Here is a 26630-nt window from a genome sequence, read left to right as displayed (position 1 = left end):
ATGAAGTAACTGAGGCACAGAGAAGTTAAGTGACTTGCCCAAAATCACACAGCAGACTTTGGCGGAGCCAGGGTTAGACCCCAATTCCTCTGACTCCCAGACTCATGTTCTTTCCACACGGCAATGCTGCTTCACTTTGAATGGGCCAACAGATATGTGATAAAGGAAAAACTGACTCATTGCCTGTTCATAATTTGAATTCAGCTCAGAGTGGAAGGGCAGGAATATGCTGTTGGTATCTAGTACTAGGCACTTGAATAGGTCTCTTTTGAACATCACCATATAAAACAGAATAGGAACACATAGGCTTTGTTTGACACCAACCTTAATCATCTTAATTTAAATTTCTACCTTATAAGTTATACTTATAAGTGTCTAGCCTGGTTTGTTTTTCAGTATGTGTCAGTAAATTTATTTCTAAAATGTGGCACCCATTTCACAAATTTGCTGTGGGTCAAAATTATGCCATAACAGGAACACAAGGTTGTAAGTGGGAATGTGGGAATGTGACAAGAGCAAATTAAAGGGAGCATGTTTTTCTAATTGCAAGTTATTTGACATCTTGGATAACTAACTGTATTAATCAGAGCTGCCCTCAAGCAAATAGGAGTAACTTTGCAGCAAATTATACTAGGTCTGACTGGTACCAACACCAAAGATCACTTTTTGAATTAACAAAGCAGAAACGTTTTTGACTATAAAAACGTATCCCTCTATCTGTCATTTTCTTCAATAAATATTCACTTGTTCCTAGAATCATCTGTTGATTACTAAATTTTCAAGTCTTCTAATCTTCTTTAAAATAAATAACAAATAAATATATTCCATGTATACAAGTTTGAGATGTAAATCCTCCCTTTCTCAACCAATTTAAACCAGGTTTGAACTATTTTATTCTTCAGATGGCCTTTTAAAATATAATTATTTTCATCATAGTATACATTTATCTGGTTATTCCTATCTACTTCCATTTCAGAAATAGTCTCACTTCATGTGCCATACTCATCACCAATTTTTGCTTTCTGAAATGAGAAAATATTATGAAAAATATGTTTTTTGCTCTTAATAATAATAATGATTGGATTACTTCTTAAGCACTATGTGCCAATCAATAAATGGTATTTATTGAGTCCTCACTGTGTGCAGAGCACTGTACTGAGCGCTTGGGAGAGTACACTATAACAGAGTTGGTAGACATATTTCCTGCACTGGACTAAGCACTGAGGTAAAAAAACAAATGATAATCAGGTTGGACACAGTCTCTGTCCCATGTGGGGCTCATAGTCTTAATCCCCATTTTACAGATGAGGTAACTGAGGCACAGAGAAATTAAGTGGCTTGCCCAAGGTCACACAGCAGACAAGTGGTGGAGCCAAGATTAGAACCCATGTCCTCGACTCCCAAGTCTGTGCTCTTACCCCTAAGCCATGCTGCTTCCCACTTATTATTATGTGTGACAGGGACTGTGCCTGAACTGATTGCATTGTATCCAACCCAATGCTTTAGTCCAATGTTTGGCCCATTTTAAATGCTTAAAAAATACCATAATTATTATTAGGTCTCACAGAGGATGATATCAATATAAACATATGCACATAGGAGCAGGACACTGAAGGAGTTAAAGAGATGATATGGTCAGAGAAGGAGAGCAGCAGAAAGAGGATATGAACAAAAAGACCAGAAAAAGGAAGGTGCCATAAATAACAAGGAAAAAGAACAAGTTATCTGGTGGTATTTTATGAAGGTAAGAGATTTAGGGCAGCTAACTATTCCAAATGTCTGTAGGTATGTAATTATGCCTCCTCCTGAAATATATTTTCATATATTTTTCTAACCCGGCCTTAAACCCTGCCCTCCTATCTGCCCCACCCATTCCCAACATTTGTGAAACCAAGGAGGGAAGAGGTCCAGATTAACAGTTCATAGAAGGATGAGATCATGTCAGATTCCTGAAGTCTGAATAGAACAACATTTTTACTACCCTCATCTGGAGTTCTGGGTTGAGGCTTATTTCTTCAATACTCTGGCATAAGTCTTATTTGGAACCACATGGCTGCCAACATTTTATATGTTGTGGAGTTCATATTTAAACTGTTTAATTGTTAAACATTTAATGATTGGTCTAAAACCAAACTTCATAATTTTCAGGCTTAGGGCTTAAAAAGGAGTAGATCTTTGGACACTCAAATATACTTGAGTATTCATAACTGGAAAAGGAGGGAGTTGGATGCCTGAATAAAAGTCACCCTGAAGATCTACTCAGTTTCCCTCTAAGTTATCAGACAAGATGAGTCCTTTAAGGCGTATTATGTGAGCTCCAATTAATCTGTAGGCAGGGAATGTGCCACTTGCTTATTTTGGGCTTTCCTAGCACTTAGTATATAGTATATTGCCTCCAGGGGGCACTCAATAAATGCCACTACTACTAGTAATACCATTATTACACTCCACTCCCCATTCTTCCTCAGTGGAAATTTCTAGAGGAAATTTCTAGAACTGAAAGAAGTGAGCTTGATGTCTTTCCTTAGAGTGGAGTGTATTAGCTATTTTTCAAAAGTTAAATTGCACTCTAAACTCCCTGAATGTGATTCATTTCTGGGCATATCTTTTATTTTACAGTTAGCATTTCCATGTAATTTACTTCTCTCTATACTTGAAGTGAAGTCTTAATACAAAATTACTTTTACAGAGCCTGTTCTTCACCTGTGCTCTTTATATCTTGGAAAACAAAGATGGAAGCTACTTTAACATTTTTGTGACATTCAGGGTGTGTTTTGCATTCTTGATTGCTATTTCTAGAAGGGCCATTTTTTGGCACCATACTAATTTATGTCAAATGCTGGCTGTACTCGCCTTTTAAGTGGTGACAGAAATAAGAGTGCAGCATTTCTTTTTCTAGAGGCATAAAAGAGGATGCCACTGGCTTCAAAGGCACAATTCAGATTTCTAGACTAAAATGCATATCTCAAAAGCACTGGTGAGGAAGAATATAGGTCATTAGATCCAGTATCACTAAACTTGCCAATCCATTATAAGAGAGCCTCAGTGCCTCATAAAGCTCTATACTGTGTTTAAACATGCCAGTTACAGAGTTAAAATAAATCGTGGGGGCAAATGTTATTGAGTATTATTTAATCCATGTCAGTTTATTTTATATTTTTGTTCTCTTGTGACAAAGGATACTTACTCAAGTGAGAAGCGGTGTAGCCTTGTGGAAAGAGCAAGAGCCTGGGAGTCAGAGAACCTGGGTTCTAATCCCAGCTCCACCACTTGTTGGCTGTGTGACTTTGGACAAGTCACTTAACTTCTCTTTCTCTGTTACCTCATCTGTAAAATGGGGATTAAGACTGTCCAGTCCTATTTAGGACAAAGACTGTCCAACCTGATCATCTTGTATCTACCCCAGTGCTTATTACAGTGCCTGACACATAACAAATACCATGAAAAAAATGTATGTAAATCACAGGACAAAATATAGTATTTTCCAAAAACACACCAGGTAACAAACATAATGACATCCCTAAATTTCAATGTTTTAATGGTGTAAATGTACAATATATCAACTACAAATAATTAATGCAGATGTTTATTAAATGCCTGTCTTCCTAAGAAGGCCAAGAATTCATCAGAGAAACAGTTCTTCAGAAGATATTCTGATTTTACTGTTGAGCTGCAGGTCTCCAGTTCACCATCTGCAACCATTGTGACATTTCTTTTTCTCCAGTGTCAATAGTAACATCTTATTTTCACATCAAAGTAAGATTCGTGCAAGCCATTTATTTTAAAGTAAAATCCAGAAAGAATAAGTGTGTATCAAATGTTTTGCAAGCTACCAAGTCCAGTCCCAGACTATTCTTCTGATTTCACTAGTTCTTGTGTTCATTAACCTGGTTTTCTGATCCAGGGATGATTCCACTGTCATTTCTTATAAGAAATGAAACATTTTGTGGGAACTAAGGCCCACTTGTCCATCTGCCAAAAACTCGTTAGAATTTTCTTTGAAATATTTTCTTTTAAAGTTTAAGACCACTGTCCTTTGTCCCAGATGTTTGATGTTGACCAAGCTTTCTTCTTAAGTAGTAAAAAAAGAGGCATGACCAAAAATGTCTACATTTTTGTCTAAATCGTTCCAAAATAGCACATACTTGCAAAGTCAAAGTATGTATAAAGGCAAACCCTCGATGCTGAATGACCACAACATGTGAATTTCAGAGATAGCCATGCACTAATTGCTGACATAACCCAGGATCTGTAAACTCCACTCAACATTATGTCCAGTCACTGAAGGGAATTTAATTCCCTCCCCCTCTTCAATTACCTTAAATAATTGAAGAAGGTGACCCTGATGAAAAGAGGAGTTTAGAGGCCTGCAAGATGCTCAGAAGGTCTTAGTCTGCTAAAAAGTGCTTTATAAAGAAAAAAAGAAGGCTGTTGTTCAACCTAAATTGGATAGATTTATTTTCCCCCTACCAGAGGCAGCAAAACAAACTTCTACTTTTGCAGGATCCTGCAAAGACCTATTTCATGAATTGTGATTTAATGCATTAATAGATAATAGCTGTGGCAGTTATTATTACAAAATATTGCATGTATGGAATTTTGTATTTTTCCAGAGATTCTGGAATGGATTCCAGTTTACTACATTTAAGTCTATAGGAAAATGTACTCTATGATACCGTGGTTCATGTTGCATCCACAGTTTGGGGGACTCTATTACGGCTATATCAGAGAGTGTGCCTGTGTTGTCTTTTCAGATAGGAGACTACATTTTTTATCTGAAGAGATTTATGGCATATGCTCCTAACTCTTTTTGAAAATCAATGTAGGATCTCGATCCTACAAACTCATTGTGGAATTTACTTCGGTATAGGTGTATTCCACAACTATAACTCAGAAGTGAGTCTTTAAGTAGTTTTCTGTAACTGTTTCCCTCTTTTTAAAAATCTATAACTCCATGTGCTAATCAGTAAGGTAAAAATGACACTTTGCTATATACCATGTATGTAAAAGCTTCCATTTATTGTTCTGGATTTGAGTTGAGAGACACTTTCTGTTCAACAAACTTAAACTTTTTTACTTCACTCCCATTTCAAAGCAATCCTATTAGTTTCAGGATCACTCTCAGGCCACTTCTTGTTTTGTTCTCTAATTCTTCCAAAATTGATGAAAAATATTAGAAACCTAGTTAAAGAAAATATTTTTGCATTTACACAGTGGCTTTTGTTAGTAGTTTGAAACTCATTATGTGAATGGTTTAAGTTTGGTTTAAAATGAATTGCTAAATTACACAAATATCTTAACCTTTCTTAAAAATCCCATGACATTTAGATTCTTTTGATCAACAAAAAGTTCTTTTGAGCTGAAAACATTCTCCTTTCCAAAAAAATACCCTATGAAATTACTAACCAAAAGTCCTGAGGCAATTTACTTGGATCAAATGTTCATTTTGACTTCCTTCCTCAGAGAGACCACTGTCTTCTCTGACTTACTGGTGAAGTAAGTTATTTAGTTAAGTACTTCTTCAGTCAACTTCACATCAATAAAAAGTTCCCTTTTAAATTCAATTTTCACACATTTGAAAGAATATTTTCTTAAAGTACGTTAAATCTACTAAAAGATAAACAGTGAAGACTAGATTGGGAGAAGGAGCAGTCAACGCCTCACATCTTGGTATGTAAAAGTGAGGTTGTAAGTACGCAACCAGAAATGTTATGTGCATGAATTAATAATAATAATTATGGTATTAAGTGCTTACTATGTGCCAGACACTGTACTAAGTGCTGATTATTTTTCTAATTTTCTCCCACTTTCAAGTGGGTGGTTTTTATTTCTCGTTTATGCATACAAATGGGAATATTTAACTCAGGAGTATAGACCCATGATTGAAATTAGAATATAGATTCAGTGCTCAGCTGATAAAAACGACAGGTCCATTTACCCTGAAATTTATTTTGTTCCTTATTCTAAGTGTTCTAAATAACAATATGTAAAACAAAGGCCTAAGTTATTTTCAATCATTAGGCATATGACCATGAGCCTGCACTTGCTAATAAAATGATTTCCTCAATTTTCAACCAATCGCAATCAGTGGTATTTATTTAGTTTTACTGGGTGCAGAACACTGTAGGGGTTTAAACAACCTGAAAGGTGTTTACTTTCTGATAGAAAAAAAACAACCACATGGGACAAGGCATCTAGTAATGTAGCTGTCTCTGCAGCCCTATGTATTTTCTCCAGCTACCGTTGTTATTTTGAGCTCATATAGACATGACCCTCTGGCCAAGAGGATTCAGTCCTGCATGTGCCTTCAGGGTCTCTTGAATAGCCCTTTTCCTAGACTCAAAGGAACATTTTCTCCTTTGACACCCTATGCTAGCTCAAATCTTCCAGAAGTGTCACTCATTATGAAAGAGAGCATTGCCCTCTCCTTTAGGAGTCTCTAATTCCCAATAAACTGATAAAAACAGGGACATGGGTTGGGGGGCTGGGGAGAGGGGAGAGAGTGGCGGCAGTATTGAAACCAAAGACTGCCTGTGGTCTGCTAGCAGTGTTAAACTAGGACACTTAGAAAAGTTGTAGCACGTGAGATGTTCTCTCATAACTACTGTTCAGATTTTTTTTAATGGTCATTTCTGACAATAGGCTACTATTAAGGCAGCATCACATAATAAGCATATCTTATGAGATTTGCTATCTATTTGGAAATGTCCAAAGTTTTACAAGTGCCCAAGTCAGGCCAGCCCAAAACATTAAACAAAGACTTTAATTATCATTTTCTGTATCCGATATATTGTATGATAGAAAAAATGAGAGAGGAGATTTTCCAGAACTTGCTTAATATTTTAAAGTTGAATTAATTTTATTTCCCACTAAATTTTGTGTGGCATTCTCCTGAATAAACTTTTCATTTTCCTCACCTCAACCTATTGATTAATATACCCGATGCAAATGTCTATTACTTTCATATCTTCAAAGTTGATAGAAAAAGAAAAAGTCAAGATTGTGTGTGCGTGCGAGAGAAAGATAGGGAAATTAGATAGGCTCAAAAAAGGGATCCTAAAGTCACAACTCCCACTTCCAGGTCCCTACTATACCTATGATTTACTGGGCTCAGAAGACCACAAAGCAGCCTCAGCACCCACAAGAGAAACAAAAATCGATAGCCTTTGGGTACACTTAGTAAGAGAAGTCATAACATAGTAGTACACTGGGGACCTATGCATTCACCACCCTGATATATCAATCTGTAGTCATGAGAAAAAGGGCAAAAATGAGAACAAAATTTAACTCATAAGCTTCTATTACTTGAAACAGACAGATGTATTCCCTGTTTTTATGCCTTTCCCCTCCATTACTCATTCTCTCTTCAGATGCTCTCTTCTCTCAACCACCCTCCCAAATCCTCCTCTAACTCTCCTTACCAAGTTCCTTTTATTCTCTTTCTTATCCTTTGTCTGCATGCACTCTCTCTCTTTCTCTCTCTGGCTCCCTCCCTTATTCCTATCCCCTTCTTTTCTTTTCCTTTCAAATCCCTTCAATACCCCACTAACTGCCATTTCACCCCTCTATGTCTCCTAAATACTCGGGTGCCACCTTCCCTCCCTTAGCACTTACATACATACATTTATATTCTATTGTGCTCCCTCCTACCTGTAATTTATTCCAGTATCTGTCTCCCGGGCTAAATTGTAAGCTCCTTGAGGGCCAGAATAATGTCTACTAATCATTGTACTCTCCTAAGCACTTAGTGCAGTGCTATGCATTGAGTAATTGCTCAATAAACGTGATTGATTAAACAAGCAAAACTCTTTAAAAAACATTCTTAGTTAAAAAAAAAACCAACCTCTTAAACTCGAGTTCCTTTAATGGAACAAACCATGCCTTAGTTTATTATTGCTCAGTGCCAGTGCATCTTGATTCATATAGATTTGGATCATGTAGGAGGAACAGAGGCTTAAGGGACTGAAGATTCAATATAATTCTCATCTCCCAGAAATTATATCCTATTTACAGTAGGTAGAAGTGACTCCTCCACTTGTCTGCTCTATGGCCTTTGGCAAGTCACTAACTTCTCTGTGCCTCAGTGACTTCATCTGTAAAATGGGGATTAAGACTTGTTTGTGCCCCATGTGGGACATGGATTGTGTCCAACCTGACTAGCTTTTATGTACCCCAGTGCTTAATACACATAGTAAGCGCTAAACAAAGCCATAAAAAAATAGCACCGTAAATTTTACCAAAAATAACCCTCTGCAGCTAGAAATTGGGGCTGCCTCATAGCCAAAGAAGCCTAGTTCATCCCTGAGACCTGAAACCCACTCCAGAATTGAAACAGGATCCAATTAACCCTTCATTTATTTGCAACCCCAGTGTCTGGGGATGAAGACAGATTAAACTTGATCTCTTGCCTACCTGAAGACTAGTCACAGGGTGAACTGACCATGAGGAGGCTGAGGGAAGGAGGGAAGAAAAAGATTGAAGAAAAGTAAAGAACAATGGACCTGGAAGAGGGATACAAGTAGAAGTGATGGACAAAAATGATGGGGGAGAGAAGATGATATGGAAAGAACGAAAAATTGAAAACCATGGAAGAGGTGGTTGACCCAAGAGAAGGAAAGGAACAGGAGGCAAAAAAGGAACCACCATTGTGAAAGATACAAATATGGGGAGAAGAGAGGAACAGTGAGTAAAAAAAAATACTTGCTAAAATCAGGAGGTCAAAGAGAGAGAGAGGGAGAGAAGCAGCATGGCCTAGTGGATAGAACACAGAATAGGAGTCATAAAGACCTGGGTTCTAATTCCTGCTCTGCCACTTTTCTGCTGTGTGAACTTGGGCAAGTCACTTGACTATTCTTTGCTTCAATTACCTTATCTGTAAAATGGGGATTAATCCTTTGAGTCCCATGTGGGACATGGATCGTGTCCAATCTGATTGGCTGGTGTCTACTGCTTAGTGCAGTGACTGGAACATAGTAAGTCCTTTACAAATGCCATTAAAAAAATGGAACAATTAGGGAAAAAAAGAATACCATGCAGGTAAGTAGGATATATGGAGCAGACACAGAGACAAAATTGTTAAAATCTTGTGAATATTTCAAGGGTTAGTTCAGTCAGCCAATGGACTGTAAGCTCCATGTGTGCAGGGAATATGTCTACCAACTCTGTTCTATTGTACTTAGTATAAGTACTTAGTATAGTGCTTAGGTACTTAGTATAGTGCTCTTCATGCAGTCATTCATTCATTCAATTCAATTCATATTCAGTCGTATTTATTGAGTGCTTACTATGTGCAGAGCACTGTACTAAGCCCTTGGAAAGTACAATACAACAGTAGAGACAGTCCCTGCCCACAATGGGCTCACAGTCTAGAGCAGGGGAGACAGACATCAATACAAGTAAACAGGCATCAATATAAATAGAATTATAGAATATACATATATGCATAAGTGCTGTGGGGTGGCATATATATATATATATACATAAGTACACATATGTGCATAAAAAAGAAAGTGCTCTGAACACAGTAAGCTCCCAGTAAATGCAACTGATTGACTGAATACTTACTAGGAAGTCTAACAAAAAGAGCATGGGCCTTCAAGTCAGAGGACTTGGGTTCTAATTCCAGCTCTGCTGCTTTCCTGCTGTGTGACCATGGGCAAGTCACTTAACCTCTCTGTGCCTCAGTTTCCTCATCTGTAAAATGGGGATTAAATGCTTGTTCCCCTCCTACTTAAACTGCAAGCCCTATTTGGGGTAGGGGTTGTATTTTGATCTGTATATGCTGTATCTACTCCAGCACTTAGGACAGTTCTTGGCACATAGCAAGCGCTTAACAAATACCACAGTTATTATTATTATTATTATTATTATTATTGCAGAGTACTGTACTAAGTGTTTGGGAGCATAAATTAGAGTTGGTAGACCTGATCTCTAGCCTCAACGAGTTTACAATCTAGGCACTAAAACATTTCAGTTATTCTACACTTTACATCAGCTCGCACACTCCTCTCAAGCCAACCCACTAAGTATGCATCATTCTTACCTCTCACACCATCCCTTCTGCCTGGAACTCCTTTCCTTTTCATATCTGGCAGATTACTGCTTTCCTCTCTTCAAGCCCTTCTGAAATCACATCTCCTCCAGGACACCTTCACTAATTGATCTTTCATTACCCACCCTATTTCCCCATTTGCTGCTCCTTCAGCACATTCACATCATCTAAGCTCTTAGATATTCACTGGCCTTCCCCTTTCCCTGATAGCATTGATGGATATATCTTTATAATATGTTGCTTCCCCCACCTCTAATTTAGTTCAATGGCTGTCTCCTCTAATAGACTGTTGGCTTCTTGAGGGCAGGCGTCAACATCAGTGGCATTTATTGAGCACTTACTATGCGCAGAGCTCTGCATAAAGCATGTGGGAGAGGATCCTGTCTAGGTCTCTCCACCTTGCAGATGCCCTGGGTTGTTTTTTGTGTAGAAACCTTCACAACTGATGGCGTAACCCCAGAAGGCAGAAGCAGCATGGCTTGGTGGATAGAGCACGGGCCTAGGGCTCAGAAGGATCTGGATTCTAATCCCATTTCCACTCCTTGACTGCTGTGTGACCTTGAGCAAACCACTTCTCTGTGGCTGTTACCTCATCTGTAAAATGGGGGTTATGACTGTGAGCTCCATATGGGACATGGACTGACTGTGTCCAACCCGTTTAGCTTGTAACCCCAGCACTTAGTACAGTATCTGGCACATAGTAAATGGTTTAACAATTATTATTATAATTATTATTATCATCATCACTATATGTATTGCACTTACCCAAGCACTTAGTTCAGTGCTCTGCACAGAGTAAAAGTTCAGTAAATATGATTAATTAGTAATAATGACCAATTATTAATATTATTAATTATTATAAAATCCTGCATGCATTGCTGCAGTGCATTCCCCAGTGGGGACATGACCAACAGGAATGAGAGAATGCTTAGTGCATACCACTAGCACTATAGTCAGTTCTTTGGCTCAAGGCTAAGACTTTTCTATCATTCTTGATCTCATCACTACTGCTAATCTTACACACGTATTGTCGGCCACCAATGTGAGAGATACTGCCTAGAACTTTATGGTGCCCACTTATTAGATATTTTATACTCCTGAAGCAGGGGAAAATAATATGTTCTTTAACTTCTACCTGCTTGATTCTATTAGTCCCTAATAATGTATAATGATTTACAAATGAGTTTGTAATTTTGTGATATTTTCATTCCATTGAGTATCTGCCCTTTCTTATCCTTGAAGAGACTGAGAGAAATTCTCTCCCTCCAAACTGCTGTGGCAAACCTTTTTTTATTAAAGGTTTAATAAAAACCTTTACCTTATTCATTATCCTTATTAATTTTCATTTTTAAAATATCAATTCTTTTTCACCTAGTTTAAGATCTAAGAGTAAAGTAAACCTGGAAGGTCTATTTAAATGAATGAGACAATGAACACTGAACAGATAGTAAATGAGCAGAATGAAGACAGAGTAAAAACTGTCCATGTTTTCCACTGCACTTTTAGGTTAGTATGCTTTCACATGGTTTCATCTATTAGCAATCTGGACCATGGAAGGATTCATATCCAACCTCAGTATGGTTCATGTCTAATTTCATGTTTCCTATAAACAGATATATAGTAATTCGTCACACCATCACTTCAATTGTATTTGAATGCTTACTGTGTACAGAGCACTATACTAAGCACTTGGGAGAGTATGATGCCACAATAAGCAGACATATTCCCTGCCCACAACAAGCTCACAGTCTAGAGAGGCGGTGATAGACATCAGTACAATTAAATAAATTACAGATATGTACATAGGTGCTGTGGGGCTGGGACCTTCTCTCCACTTCTAGCATTCTTACAAGTCCATTTTAGGATCTCCAAATGATAGTTTGCGAACTTCCTTTGAGTTCAGACGTCATGGAAAATGATTGTTCTTTCACTACCTTGCTCCAGTTTCTCCCAGGCAGCGATGTATCCAGGCAGGGCTAGAGGAAAGTAGTATGAGTCGTTATTGAGCCCCTTCTTGTTGCAGTGCTTGGGCACCATAAAGGAGGGAAAATATCAGGGAAAGCGGACTTTAAGCAAACCAATGATCCCTCCCCAGTTCCCACTCCAAAGAGGTCCCGTACAGGTCAAGAAGACCATGGTAGCTCAATGATTCACCCAGGCCGAGGGCAGCCCTGCCACCATCTACATGCCTAATTTAGCCTCTTCCCAGGGGCTGGGTAGAGTCAGATAATAATTCTGGTATTTGTTAAGCGCTTACTCTGTGCCAAGCACTGTACTAAGCACTGGGATAGATCAAAGATAATCAGGTCCTATATTGGGCTCAGTCTAAGTAGGAAGGGAGAAGAGATATTGAATCCCCATTTTTTAGATGAGGGAACTGAGTCACAGAGAAGTTAAGTGACTTGCTCAAAGTCACGCAACGGGCACATAGTGGAGCCCAGGTCATCTGACTCGCAGACCCATGCCCTTTACACTAGGCCACACAATTTCTCAGCAGATATCAGCCAGCAGTGGGGACAGAACAGAGAGACCCAAGCCAATTGACCCAGGAGTTCTTAAAGGATTGAGGTAGACTGTTCCCACCCAGGAAATGTCTCCCTTGCCCACTGGGAAATGGCCCAGATTTCACAAGAAACCAGGCCCTTTGCCTGCTGGGAAATATAGTCCGTCTCCTCTTTCCTGCAGTCCCTTAATCCCACCACCAAAAAGAGATTTAATTAACTGCTTTGAAAGGTGAAGTAGTCTCACAGTGTTATCCTTAAATCTTATTTTCCCCCTGCATACAGGGAGAGAAAGAATTGTTGTAAATCTAAAAAGAGAAGGCTCCATTACCAAAATTGTGAGCGAGAGAATACAAATTACAATTTGGATAGATCACAAGGATGCTACGCTGTATTGCGCTACTGTGCAATTGATGGCACATAGAACCATGTGGGGTATCACTGAGGTTGGATAGGATGATGCATGTGCACTGGTGGTGATTATGATGTTAGCACAGCAACAGCTACTCTGCTTCCCTTCCACTGTCTTCCAGGGTGATTGAACAGAGACTCTTTAGAGGGATCCAGTGATTGGTTCACTGCAGCAATCTGAAATGAACCTGTTCTTAGTGGTCACTTGAGGGAGCATAAACTGGGTGTTTTCCCTTCCACAGTTTCCCAATGTGCATTTTAACAGTCTCAGGAACTCCGTTGGGGGAGTAGGGACCCATGTCTAAATTTGAATTGAGAAAACATTTGGGGAAAAAATATGGCAGCAGATTTCTGGGTAGCAAAATTTATCACATGGCTACAAAAGAAATAAATATCCCTGACCTCTAGCAGATTACAGTCTAATGGAGGAGACAGGAAATATATTTTGATGAATATACCATATTTAAGAGAAGAAGGATAAATATAAATCAAAGACTCTAATGAAAAAATAGAATAAACATATTAAATGTGTGGGTGCTGAGGTGGCTAGTGAGAGACATGACCAGGTAGATGGAGAACTTCTTCAGGGAATGTCTTCTTGAAAAGGTGCTCCTTTTTAAGAAGGCTCCAAAAGAGGAGATGAACATGGTTTGTGAAACTTAGAGGTGGAGTGTTCCGGAGAGAAGGGAAAAAGTGATTATAATTTATGATATGTGAGATTATAGTACTTGTGGATTTAGGCAATTTCCAAGTCAAAGGATATCTCATTTGCCTTAGAAACGAGCAGCGTCAATTTGAAATGGCTGTCCTGTGAATGGCCATCAGACAGACATTCAAAATGATTTTGCCTCATAATTGAAACCTTTGAAATACTGAAGAAGGGAAGTAATTAGAAGTGTGGTTAGAATATATGAAAACTGGTTTGGAAAGCAGTTAGAAAACATATGTTCTATTGTGCTTACACCATATTGGGGCAGTGCATAGCTTACCTAATATTCAAATAAGGACTTACAAGAATACATCATTCTTATTCATTAAGGAATAAGCCTATGCCATTGAATTACAACTTATTTTTAAATGTGAATCTTAGTTTGAAAAAAAGTGTAAAAGTGAAAAAAGCACCTTACACATATTGCCCTCATTTAATGTTTATTTTAGAAATGTCTATTGCCCTCATCATTATCGTGTCTGGACCCTTTACAAAACTAGAGCAATTTCATCATCACCACCTACGTGCCATACTTAAACATCAAATGGCAAGACAGGATTACAAACAGTGATGTCCTGGTATGCAGAGATACCTGACAGCGCAGCGAGTTTCGCTGCGCTGTTGGACGAAGCACGCGACGCACAACGTGCTTCCTGTTGAGGTAAGTAAGTCCCTTCCTTGCCCCTCCCTGCCCCTGCCCTGCTCATGCCCCACCCTCCCCAGTCTTAGATTTGCATTGGGGCAACTCTCTTGACCCCTCTCCTGACATCCTGAATGTGCCCCCTTTCATCCTTGTCCTCCATCCCTTTCTTTCTCCCCAACCGGGGCCAGCCTAGCACCCATACCCAGTTTCAACTTTTTTCTTTTATTAAAAAAGTTTTCTTTTCTTTTTTTTTTTTTTTACTTAGCGGCCACATTCCTTTCCCTTCCCTGTCTTGCAGTCCCCACCTCCTGGGAGCCGGGGGAATGGAGCGGGACTGGAGTAGATTGGGGGAGGGCATGTGGTGGTGCTCCCCTCCTGGGCCTCCTTTGCCATGGCAGCAGCCACTAAGTTTTAAAAAAATAAGTTTAAAACAAGAAAAAGCATGTGCCATCAGCAATTCCTAAGAGTAGGGAGGGCGGGGTGGAACAAGTTTACTTATCTGACAGGCGATTCTGCATATACACAAAGCCAAGCGCAAGTCACTTCATCAGGAAGTGATTTCTGCCGGGCTGTCATGGAACCTATGCAGTAGCCAAACAGCATGGAAGCAATGTTTGCTATATTTTACCTTCACTGGGCAGGACATGTGAGGAGAATGGATGACAACAGGATACCAAATAGCTGCTGGATGGTGAGCTGTAGGTGCGAAGGGCGGGAAAGGGGCATGTAAACCAGGAGGATAGAAGAAATGTTTTAAAGATATAATGAAGTAAAACCTCAGATGATTTGCCCTATTGAGGACAGCTGGGAGAGAGCAGAGGAAGAGAGACCAGCCTGATATACAACAGTTAAAACTGGGGTGACTCTCCTAGTTTCAAGATGTTTCGAGACAATTGCGACTCCACGAGGCAGAAAAATTGGTACCAGGTACTGCTAAGACTGAGCAAGGGCCTGTTTTTTTCATGCATACAACATGGGAGAAATTGTCAGTCACACTTGCGTACACTCATTAAAATTTGTCATCTGTAGCATCATTTTTAAGACTTGAAAGATAGGTGTTTTTCTCCCTCTCTCCCCCACCCCTTCCTTTCTCTTCTTTCTCTCTCTTTCTCCCTCTCTCCCTCTCTCTGCGTCTCTCTCCCTCTCTCTTCCTCCCACCATTCCTCTTTCTCTCATTAAAGAGAGGACAGTTGTCCTTCAATCTTCTGGTCTCAATGATGACCAGTATCAAGAAGGACTCTGCACCCTGATGTCAAGATTTGACAGAAGCTGCACTTTGCCTGAGTCATCAGTGAACACCAGATGTTTCTATATGCTGTATAGAAGTTACCACTGGCTAGTATACTTGGTGTTCATATTAGGAGCTTTTCCAATCTCTTTGTTTGGATATTTGTTTAGAGGAGCATTTATATATTCTCTGGTTTCAGCTAAAAATAAATTATAGCAAAATTGCCTCTTTTTTTTAAAAAAACACCTTTGTTTTTCCACTTTGTGGGAACAGCACTTGAAATAGTAGGAGATTATTTTTAATTTATTGTTCAATGAATGAAATATATTTAGAGTGGTTCAATCCCTTTCCTATTTTATTTAGACCACTTTTATCCACACTCTACAAGGTAGAAACACTAGCAGTCTACATATCCCCCAAGCCAGAAGAAAGTTATACAATCAGACCAGGATGCCAGATGTGTCAGTGAAGCCTGCAAGTTCAGTAAAGGGCCTCATCAACACTAAGGGATCGAGTTAATGCCACAGAGAATGGCAGGGGGCTATGCACATGTGGTAAAACTCATGTGTAGCAGCTTTTAGACCATATCCATTTTCTAAAATGAACATATAACTCTTAACCTTAATGCTGGAAGAGAAATACCATTGTCTATTAATATGACTGGAACTAAAGATGAATAGTGAATTGGCCTTGATCTAACTGTCAATCTGACTTTGATAGCCCATCACTTAAAAGGTTCTTTTATATTTATGAAAAAGAATGACGTCAAAGACAGGGAAAAAATTAATATCAATATTTAGTGCTAAACTTGCAGTGCTTTCCAAAAAAAAAAAAGCCCCTTGTGTGAACAGTTTCTTTATATGCGTAGCTAATTAGCTTAGCTTATTATAAACCGAGCTGCTGCAATGAAGTTTCCTGTGCTGTCTCGGGATACCTTGTTTATGGTGCCTTCTGTACACCAGTCTCCAAGTTGGAAATACAGAACACAGAGTGTCTCTTCTACCTTCTTTCTCTTGGCTGGATTAGAACTTTATAATACATTGTTATGCTGGAAATGCTAGAATATAGTCATTACCAGGTGAGCTATCTTTTTATGTGCCTGATTGTGCTATGTTATAAAGGATCAACAGTGACAATATATCAGGCCGACGCTATTTTCCTCTACAGCATTTGTACCATGTTTTCAGAAAGTAAAATTGTCTAATAATGTAGTCATTTTTTTGAACAAGTGATATGCTGTATTTTATTGATGGCACATTAAATTCAAGGAAGTTTTTCCATGATTCCATGCCCACTGTCAGCTGTTTATTTCTATCAAGTTATTTTTAATAGTTTACCTATAAAATAATTATTTATTGGACAAGCAAATGACATTTTTAAAGTCAAAAAATTTTCCTTTTAAAGTAATTTTAATTTGCCTTTCTTAAGCGAAAATGATGTGGGGAAAACCTAGTTTCTTAATAATGATAGCTTTTTATAAAATATGTATTTGAGTGTTCTGCATTTGCAAGAACGTGATTATGGTTATGCTGCTTTTGAACATAGATTCTGTCTTTTGAAAAAGTGAATAAATCATTTTCATTGCTTATTAAATCAATGGAATATTTCTCTTTATGTAATATAATTGCCCTGCAGTGATTCCCTTAATTAGGGATTTTGATTAGAAAATGGCTTTGTGTGTTTAGTAAGGTAAAATTTGTCCGTAACAGTCTGTTTTCTGCATGAATTTGAATGGTAGGAGCATTATTTCTAATTTTGTAGAACTCCTTTTGGAAAAAGATATGTATTCGCCTTTTGGGTGAGATGACAGATTATTCGTCTGGGGAGAAAAACAGAAGAAGCCTAAGAATTGTGCAATGATTTGATTAGTAAATTAAATGAAACATATTGTTATTTATAAAATAACTCAGACAATTGCCTTTGAAATTTTATAGTGCAAACAATATTCCCTGAATGTAGGAAGGGGCACTGGGCCTAGGGTAAGTAGGTGGTAATCATAACCAGAATTCATAAATAATGAAACTTCCTCTTTTTGGTCTTTATTTTTCTGTCTTTTTGTGAAATCAGGTGCAGACCCACCTTGAAAATCCTACCAAGTACCACATTCAACAAGCCCAAAGGCAGCAGGTAAAGCAGTACCTTTCTACCACTTTAGCAAATAAACATGCCAACCAAGCTCTGAGCTTGCCCTGTCCAAACCAGCCTGGCGACCATGTTATGCCACCTGGACCTGGAAGCAGCGCACCCAACAGCCCAATGGCTATGCTTACACTTAACTCCAACTGTGAAAAAGAGGTAATACATGTCTACTCTCCTCTCCTTTTTCTCTTAGTCTGAATAACTATGTATTACATTTTCTTTGTGCATTTAACAATGAAGTACACTATGTCCTCTTAATCACATTTAGTGGGCTTTATTTTCTCTTCTGATGCTAACTAGACAACCTAGTACTTTCATGTCATTATATCAGTAGTAGGAGCAGCATTGGAATCATTAAGAACATAGTAGGTTGTACAAAAACCCTTGGCACAGCACTGAATGTTAAGTCAATCACGGCCCCTTCCAACTGGAATGTGGTAATAAGTTATCCTTTTAAATTTCTTTTAGTAGTGATCTCTGTTGTATTAGTCCTATATTCTGTTTTTCTCAGTTTAATGTTACAGCCTTTTAAGATGACAATGCAGGGGAAATGCAGACAGGAACAGGAAAGGTGAAGAGGGAAAAGTAAAAATAGGCAAGGTGCAGAGCAGGAGATTTGCAGCATCACTTCTGAATGCCCCGACTGCTATTTTTATTTATCCCTCAGTTTAAAAAGGAAATAATTTGACACATTTGGGAAACAAGTTTAAGTGAGCAAATAATAAAATATTTACACAATATTAAAGATTAAATCCTGCCAATTACTCAACTAGATCATAGCCTACTTTCATCATTTTCAAAATATCAAAGTGGAATTTTGAAATTCAGGATTAATTCCCATATTCTTTCCTCATACCCCAAATAAAAAAAAAACTCAGATGAATTTACTTTGCCATAATTTAAAAAAAAACGCTTTTGCATTCTGAACAATATAAAATTGGTTTTAAAATCCAACTCATTCACTGTTTCCCTTTGAAGAATACAAGATGAGGCTGTCCCAGGACTATGACCATACCAGACGATTGCTAGTTCGTTACACCAATTTGTCATCAGTCACATGTGTAAAAGACACTTTTCCTCACTTCACAACTCCCTATCCATTCCTTGTTTTTCTTTGATTTTGTTTTCCCAGGGATTTTATAAGTTTGAAGAGCCAAGCAGGGCAGAGAGTGAGTGCCCAAATCTGAACCCACATTCGCGAGCATCGTGTATGCAGGTACTGAATGACTAAGCAGCTGAAGGCTGTAACACTTGGAAATGAGAATTTGAATTTGTTAGGTATAGCACCTTCATGGTGATTGAAGATGACTTTTCATGTTGTTTTAATTTGTGCAGGATATTCATGATAGCTTCCTCTAAAGCGTATCACCATTAACCAAGTACACTGAAGAAATCTTTGGGAGCATTTTATTATTGCCTTTAGTTATTGAAAAAAATGTCTTGACCCTGAGGCTATTGTATTAAGTTGGAATACTGAGCTGTTTCATCATCCTGAAGAAATGACTTAATTCACGTTATAGTCATCAATACATAGGGCTGCGGCATATTTAAATTCACTTCTCTGCTGGGTGTCAGTTCTCTTCTGATTTGAAAATTACAGCAACCGTAGTGCTTTGGAATGATGTAAATATATTGATTAGTGGTAGTAGCAATGAAACAAGATCTCCTTGTAATTTGCTAAAAGAGAGAGACCAAGGTGGCTATATGGTTAGATTTTAAAAATTCAAGGAGAGGGTACTGGAGATGAAGACCTGAAGTCCCACAATTTCAGTATAAAATTATACACCCACAAGTCAGTTTCAAATGCATGTGCTGTTTATTAAGATGTTGGAACAAAATTTGTATTTTCAACTAGTGCAATGCACAAGAAATCACTGCTGATTATTATAACCGATGATTTAGTACTTCAGGAATAAAATTGATCTAGTGGGAATGTTAGCTCCACCACTGTAATGATAACCTCATACGGATGAAGTCCTCTGGGAATTCAAAGAATGTTGGCAGCTAAACCAAAATAAAGTGTTGTTTTACAAGTCACTACAAGAACATTATGACAGGACTATTTTCCAAAGTTCTCAGGTTATCCAATAGGATACAATTTGCAGTTGCCCTGCACTATCCTGATGAGAGGTCTGGGGTGGATTTCCTTGTATGATCTGTGTTCTCCCAGGAGGTATTGGAATTTTGTGAGATTCAGTCTCTAAGGAGATATAGGAAACAACAGTTGTCCTTCAAGAATACATTTTCCCTGGTGTTAGTGATTTACTGCCTTATCCTTAATGGAGAGTGTGAATTTAAAGCAGTTGATTGTATTTGAGCAGTTTGTTTTCTGGGTTTCTCAAAAAGACAGTAAGAATTTGGTGGTGGCAAAAAAAGAACGTATTTATCCCTTTTATATAGAAATCAACACGTGGTACTTTACATCATGTGTACTTATCGCCGTCTTTCTCCAATTGCACTTTTCCAACAGATGGATGATGTAATTGATGACATAATTAGTCTAGAATCAAGTTATAATGAAGAAATCCTCGGTCTGATGGATCCTGCGCTGCAGATGGCAAACACGGTATTGATGCGCATCATTCGTTTAATGTACAGATTTATGAGGTGCTGTCAGTAGCAAGTCTGAGCCTTTTGATAGTCTGTCAAAGCAAAAGAGAAATGTGTTGGATTTTATTGAAAAAATATCCTTGGTTAAGAAAATGGAGGAATGTCCTGGGAATCTGTTTTCCTCTGCACCTCGGTCACTCCCGGAAAGTAAGTTAGACCCTTTCAGTGCACATGGATTCTTTGAGATCACTAGGTAGGCATTTGCTAGGCTAGGTACTCATATCAGCTATGCACTAAATGTTACCTTAGGCCCCGAAAGAATTTATGTTAATAATAATGTTGGTATTTGTTAAGCGCTTACTATGTGCCGAGCATTGTTCTAAGCGCTGGGGTAGACACAGGGGAATCAGGTTGTCCCACGTGGGGCTCACAGTCTTAATCCCCATTTTACAGATGAGGTAACTGAGGCACAGAGAAGTTAAGTGGCTTGCCCAAGGTCACACAGCTGACATGTGGCCGAGCAGGGATTCGAACCCATGACCTCTGACTCCAAAGCCCGTGCTCTTTCCACTGAGCCACGCTGAATGTTCTTTCTTAAGTCTTTAAGAGCCTAACATTGGCTACTGGAGAAGAATCAGGCTTGTTGAACTAAAAAAATTCCCAGTAGTGATTAATAAATCAGGGTTTACATTTATTTTTGGATACCACTCATAGCGCTTTAAATTTGCTAATCCCCCTCCATGCCACTCCTTGGACCTCTTAATTCCACATGCTGAAGATTATTCTCTTCCTTCCCTGATGGAAGTTAGAGGCTTTCCATGTATTGTGTTTCTATATTTTTACCTTTTGTGGGAACACTGAGTGATTACATTCTGAAAAATGTATTTCAGCCCTAGCCCCAGATTTTTCAACTTCCAACCCGGTTTAAAAGTGTTTTTGTCTGGTGTACACAAGATGGAGTTAAAGTTCTCCTTATATATCCTTAAGAGATGCTTACAGGATTCTACCTCAGGAATTATAAATATATGAAATACCAGCGTGGCTCAGTGGAAAGAGCACGGGCTTGGGAGTCAGAGGTCATGGGTTTGAATCCCGGCTCTGCCACTTGTCAGCTGTGTGACTGTGGGCAAGTCACTTAACTTCTCTGTGGCTCAGTTACCTCATCTGCAAAGTGGGGATTAAGACTGTGAGCCTCACGTGGGACAACCTGATTACTCTGTATCTACCCCAGCGCTTAGAACAGGGCTCTGCACATAGTAAGCGCTTAACAAATACCAACATTATTATGATTATTATAATTATAGAAGCAGCATGGCTTAGTGGCAAGATCACAGGCTTGGGAGTCAGAAGTCGTGGGTTCTAATCCCAGCTCCATCACTTGTCTGCTGTGTGATCTTGGGCAAGTCATTTCACTTCTCTGTGCTTCAGTGACCTCATCTATCAATTGAGGATTGAGACTGTGAGCCCTATGTGGGATAGGGACTGTGTCCAACCTGATTACCTTGAATCTTCCCCAGTGCTTAGAACAGTGCTTGGCACATAGTAAGTGCTTAACAAATACCATATTATTATTATGAAAAATAATAGTAATAACATTCATTAAGCACTTTTAGTGCGTAAAACAATCAACTTAGCATTGGAAAGAGATTTTGGGTATTGATTCAAGCCTGATTCCCTGTCCCCAGTGGTCTCCCAATCAAAAGGGTGGGGAAGACACACACACAGGGTAAATTCAACAAAGAACAGTGAAATACCAGTTCTTACTGAGGCAGTAGTCCTTAGGGTCCTCATTATAGCCACTATAGTGAGCTAAGCTATCTTGATCTAAATCAGAGATTCTACAGGTTGGGAAAGGTAGGCTTATCTCCTGTGGTATCACGTAGGGAGGAGGGGAAGGAGGGGCCGCCCCAGATGGCAGTAACCCCACTAAGGATACTCGATCTCCAGTGGCTGGATGTTCTGGGCTGCGTATTCCCACTGTCTCCCTACCACTCCTGCAAGGGACAGGCTTCTTCTCTGCAGTTTTGGGCAGTGAGAGTGGAAGGCTTCCGTCATCTTCAGGCAGTCCACTGAAACCCTGATGACTTGGAAGCTCTAGGCCACATGTTGCCAGCTTCTGTTCACCTTCTGCCTTGAAAAGAGTCTTAATCTGTACTTTCCAAACATTTGGTAATGTTACAATGTAAAATTCCCTGGTGGAGTTAACTCAAGACCCCCTGGATCAGCGTGGCTCAGTGGAAAAGAGCCTGGGCTTTGGAGTCAGAGGTCATGAGTTCGACTCCCGGCTTTGCCACTTGTCAGCTGTGTGACTGTGGGCAAGTCACTTAACTTCTCTGTGGCTCAGTTACCTCATCTGTAAAATGAGGATTAACTGTGAGCCTCACGTGGGACGACCTGATTACCCTGTATCTCCCCCAGCACTTAGAACAGTGCTCTGCACATAGTAAGCACTTAACAAATACCAACATTATTAAACTTTGAGCAGGGCTTTGTCTTGGCCATAGTAGCATTTGTGGAATTCTCTGTCAAGTGAGAGAACACAAACCTATGGCATGACTGCTGCCAATTCAGGAAGAAGTCTGGGGACAGTTCGTACTCATTTCTTTTGTTCTTGGGATAGAAGAGTTGGTCAGAGGAAAATTGCCTTCACATGGTGGTAAAAAAAAAAGTTCTTGCTGCTGAAAGTATCCTGTTAGTATGGATGGCCCTGTTTTACTTTTCCAAGATAGTTATAATTAAGCTCTGGAAGACTCTGATTCTCTGATGATCACACTCCATAAAAGGCCATCAGTGTGACCTCCTGCTTCCCATCAGTGGTCACAGAGGATAGTTGCATTGCCTGGAACCCACAAACTGGCTAATCCCTGCCATTTTATAGAGATTCTTCTTTATTGAGGAGGTTATGAACATTGGAATTAAACTGATATTCATTTTAGGAGGAGTTTCAAAATATAGTTAATATGACCATTTTTTTCCTGTCAAACTAAAATTTAAAATTGCATTAGCCTCTTTACTTTTGTTTGGCCATTTCATTTGTGTTTTTTTTTTTAAGGGAAGGTGGATGAACACTTGGAGGAAGATGTCCTTAGGGAGTAACAGTCTAGAAATAACTATTCTGGGAGTTAACAAGAGCTCTCTTGTGCTACCAGAAACAAAGAATAAAAGTCCCAGCTGTATCTTGTGCTTACAGTGCTCAATTAATAATAGAGGAGACCTCCATAAAGATAAAATACTAAAATAAGTTTTAATTATCATTTGCTTAAAAATATTCATTTTGGTATAGTGGACACTGATGACTTTTATGCAAACCTAGTTTTGGACATAGATGGGTGAGTTTTCAGGTCTCTGTATACAGACCAACCATGTTTTTTCCAACCACAGTTTTTATGTATTCATGCTCATTTTTCTGTAGGCTATTTTGACTAGCACAGCATATGGCTTTGGGTAACTGTGGTTTTGAACAGCAGTGGATAACACTACATGGCTATACTCTCATTTGTTATCTTCAGTGCTGAGTTTCTTTGTGTTTCACTATTACTGAATCAATAGGTCATTAGCGTTACACAGGGAACTTAAGTGAAATGTTTTAAAATCATGAGTTCACTGGTAACAATGATCTCTAAATGTTCCCTGGATAAGCAAGTTTTCTTTTGTGTGTGTGTGTGTGTGTGTGTGTGATACAATTATGCATTCCCAGGACTGGAGATAGCAGGTGAGAGAACAACTAAGTGGAGATAGGCTTAGAATCCTTTCATTTATCTGGTTTACCACAAACTTTCTTGAATTTCCCCCTGCCTTTTTAGATAGTCCCTAACTCCTTTCATATGTTAGTCTTTGACCTTACCATCTGCAGCTTTGCCAGCTGTGGGTACTTTCAGGAGCCTAATCCCCACAAATGGCAAGGGAAAGCTGCATATCCTACTGAACTACAGTTGTCACTATAATGGTCTATCCAATAGTAGAGAAATAATATATATTGGATACAAACTATAATGATAGAGAAAACCTGTAAATTTTATCATCACCCACCTTAAACATTGGGATGTTTTCTTATCAACAGTGTTTTAATATAAATAGTTGTGTGCAGAACATGGCCTGAACTTCACCATCATGGGTATCTTCTTTGAATATGAAGTTCAACTATATGTATATATATATAATGTGTGTGTATATATATATCTATATATGTGTGTGTGTGTTTGTATATTATATATACATGTAATGCAACAGCTACAGATGGACACCTGGGACCTCTTTTATTCTAGTACAGTTAGGAAAATGTAACTTCCAATATCATAGTAATAATAATGATTGTAGTATTTGGTAAGCACTTACTAGTACAGTGTCTGGCACATAGTAAGTGCCTAATATACTTTAAGGCCGTTGTGGGCAGGGATCGTCTCTCTTCATTATTGAAATGTACTTTCCAAGCACTTAGTACTGTGTTTTGCACACAGTAAGCACTCAATAAATGAGATTGAATGAATGAATGAACAAATCCCATCATTATTATATGCCAAGCACTGTACTAAGCGCTGGGGTAGATACAGCATAATCATGTCTCACATGGAGCTCACAAAATAAGCAGGAGGGAGTCTGATTTTTTTTTTTTTAGTTTAGCTTCACATTTATTTGACTTGTACCAAAACAAGTGATAATGATTATAGTGGATTACTAGTTGTTTAAACAGTTAGGAACACAAGGGCAAAATTAATTTGGGCAAGTCTGTAACCGCCAGGGGTGCAAGTAAAAGTGGTTTCTCAAACTGCCATATATGTGCCGGTTTTAGAGAGAGTGGTGGTGTTGAATGGAGTGGGAGGGCAAGGCACTCAACTGCCTCTGTCTCTAAAGAGCGGATGTTGGCCAGTGAGGGTGGAAGCCAGGGCCGTTCCAACATGTCTGGCAGCCACATTGCTGGGTCAGGGGCTGCATCCTGCCGGCAGAAAGAGCTGGAGCTCTGGCTAGCAACCCCTTCCCCCCACCCTCCACCCCCCGAACCCCCGCATTCCTCCAGCCCTATCACCAATCCACAGTGGTTTCCAGGCACCTCTCTGGAGCCATATCAGGTACATTGCCAAAGTGGGTATAAGAATGTGTGATTTGAAATAATTCACTCTGGCGAAGTCTTACTTTTTGCTTTACAACTGCTACGTTCCTGATCATTTGGTTTGCTTTCACCTCTGTGCCTCAGTTGCCTAGTCTGTAAAGTGGAGATAATATTGCCTGCCTCTCCCAACCTCATAATGATTTCATGAATGCTAAAATTATATAATTCATGGGAAAGTATATTAGAAAAATTGACACATTATATGATTTCAAGTTATTATTACTGTGACAATGATTAGGATTTTTATAGATGAGACAATTGCATGATTGCATGACTTTCAAATAATGTTGTATGGGGAACTATTTCCTTTTCTCTTATTTTTTACTCTCCAATAAAGTCATGTGTAAAATGCTTTATATATATTTTTTCTGTGTGTTGGCCTATGAACAAGTTATACTGTTCCAACAAAGCACTTTACTGAGCATTTGGAAGAGTATAGCTCAAATACTATACATGACCCCTGCCGTCAAGGACCTATGAGTCCGATAGGGGAGTAAGACACTTAAATTACAGAAAGGAGAAAGGAATAGAGTATATATGATGTGTATTTATTATTTATATATCTTTGTATGTGTATGTGTATATGTGTATTATACATGTGTATGTGTATTTGCATTATATATATGTGTGTATTATAAGTGTATTCTATTTATTTTATTAATGATGTGCATATATCTATAATTCTACTTATTTATATTGATGCTATTGATGCCTTTCTACTTGTTTTGTTTTGTTGTCTGTCTCCCCCCTTCTAGACTGTGAGCCCGTTGTTGGGTAGGGATTGTGTCTATTTGTTGCAGAATCGTACTTTCCAAGCGCTTAGTACAGTGCTCCGCACAGAATAAGCGCTCAATAAATATGATCGAATAAATGCATACATAAGTGCTACAGGTGATAGCGGGTGCCTAAGTGTGTGGGTAGCACAAAGGGCTGGGGGTTAGTTGGGGGTATAAAATCGAAGGAGTGGAGAAATTGATCAGTCATTTTGAAGAGGATGTGATCTCAGAAGGGCTTCAAAAGTGGGGAGAGCTGTGTCTTGTGAATATAAAAGGAGGGAAACAGGCAGAAGGAATGTCAGGGGCCAGGAATTGGAGATGAGAGCAGTGATAGCAAAGCACAGTGAGTAGGTAAGAGAAGCAGCATGGCGTAGTGGATAGAGCATGGGCCTGAGAGTCAGAGGACCTGGGTTCTAATCCCAACACGGCCACTTATCTGCTCTGTGACCTTGAACAAGTCACTTAACTTCTCAGTGCCAGTGTTTCCTTATCTATAAAATGGGGATTAAATACCT

General features: G+C 38.9%; 1 protein-coding gene across 7 annotated transcripts in view; it reads left to right on the top strand.

Moving 5' to 3' along the window:
- MITF (melanocyte inducing transcription factor) overlaps positions 1-26630 on the top strand; it is a 265387-nt gene that overhangs the window by 211318 nt on the left and 27439 nt on the right. For 3 of the 7 annotated variants that reach the window (XM_029051209.2, XM_029051207.2, XM_029051210.2), the window contains 3 exons: positions 17611-17838; positions 18815-18898; positions 20153-20248. In XM_029051209.2, the coding sequence (XP_028907042.1) occupies positions 17611-17838; positions 18815-18898; positions 20153-20248 (408 nt within the window). Of the gene's footprint in view, positions 1-14179; positions 14334-17610; positions 17839-18814; positions 18899-20152; positions 20249-26630 lie in introns of those variants that run through there. The other 4 variants (XM_029051212.2, XM_029051211.2, XM_029051216.2 and 1 more) reach the window with 3 other exon arrangements.

This window comes from Ornithorhynchus anatinus, chromosome X1 (assembly GCF_004115215.2).
Source record: "Ornithorhynchus anatinus isolate Pmale09 chromosome X1, mOrnAna1.pri.v4, whole genome shotgun sequence".
NCBI lineage: Eukaryota > Metazoa > Chordata > Mammalia > Monotremata > Ornithorhynchidae > Ornithorhynchus > Ornithorhynchus anatinus.
Note: the sequence above shows the minus strand (reverse complement) of the source record. Positions and strands in the feature narration are given on the sequence as shown.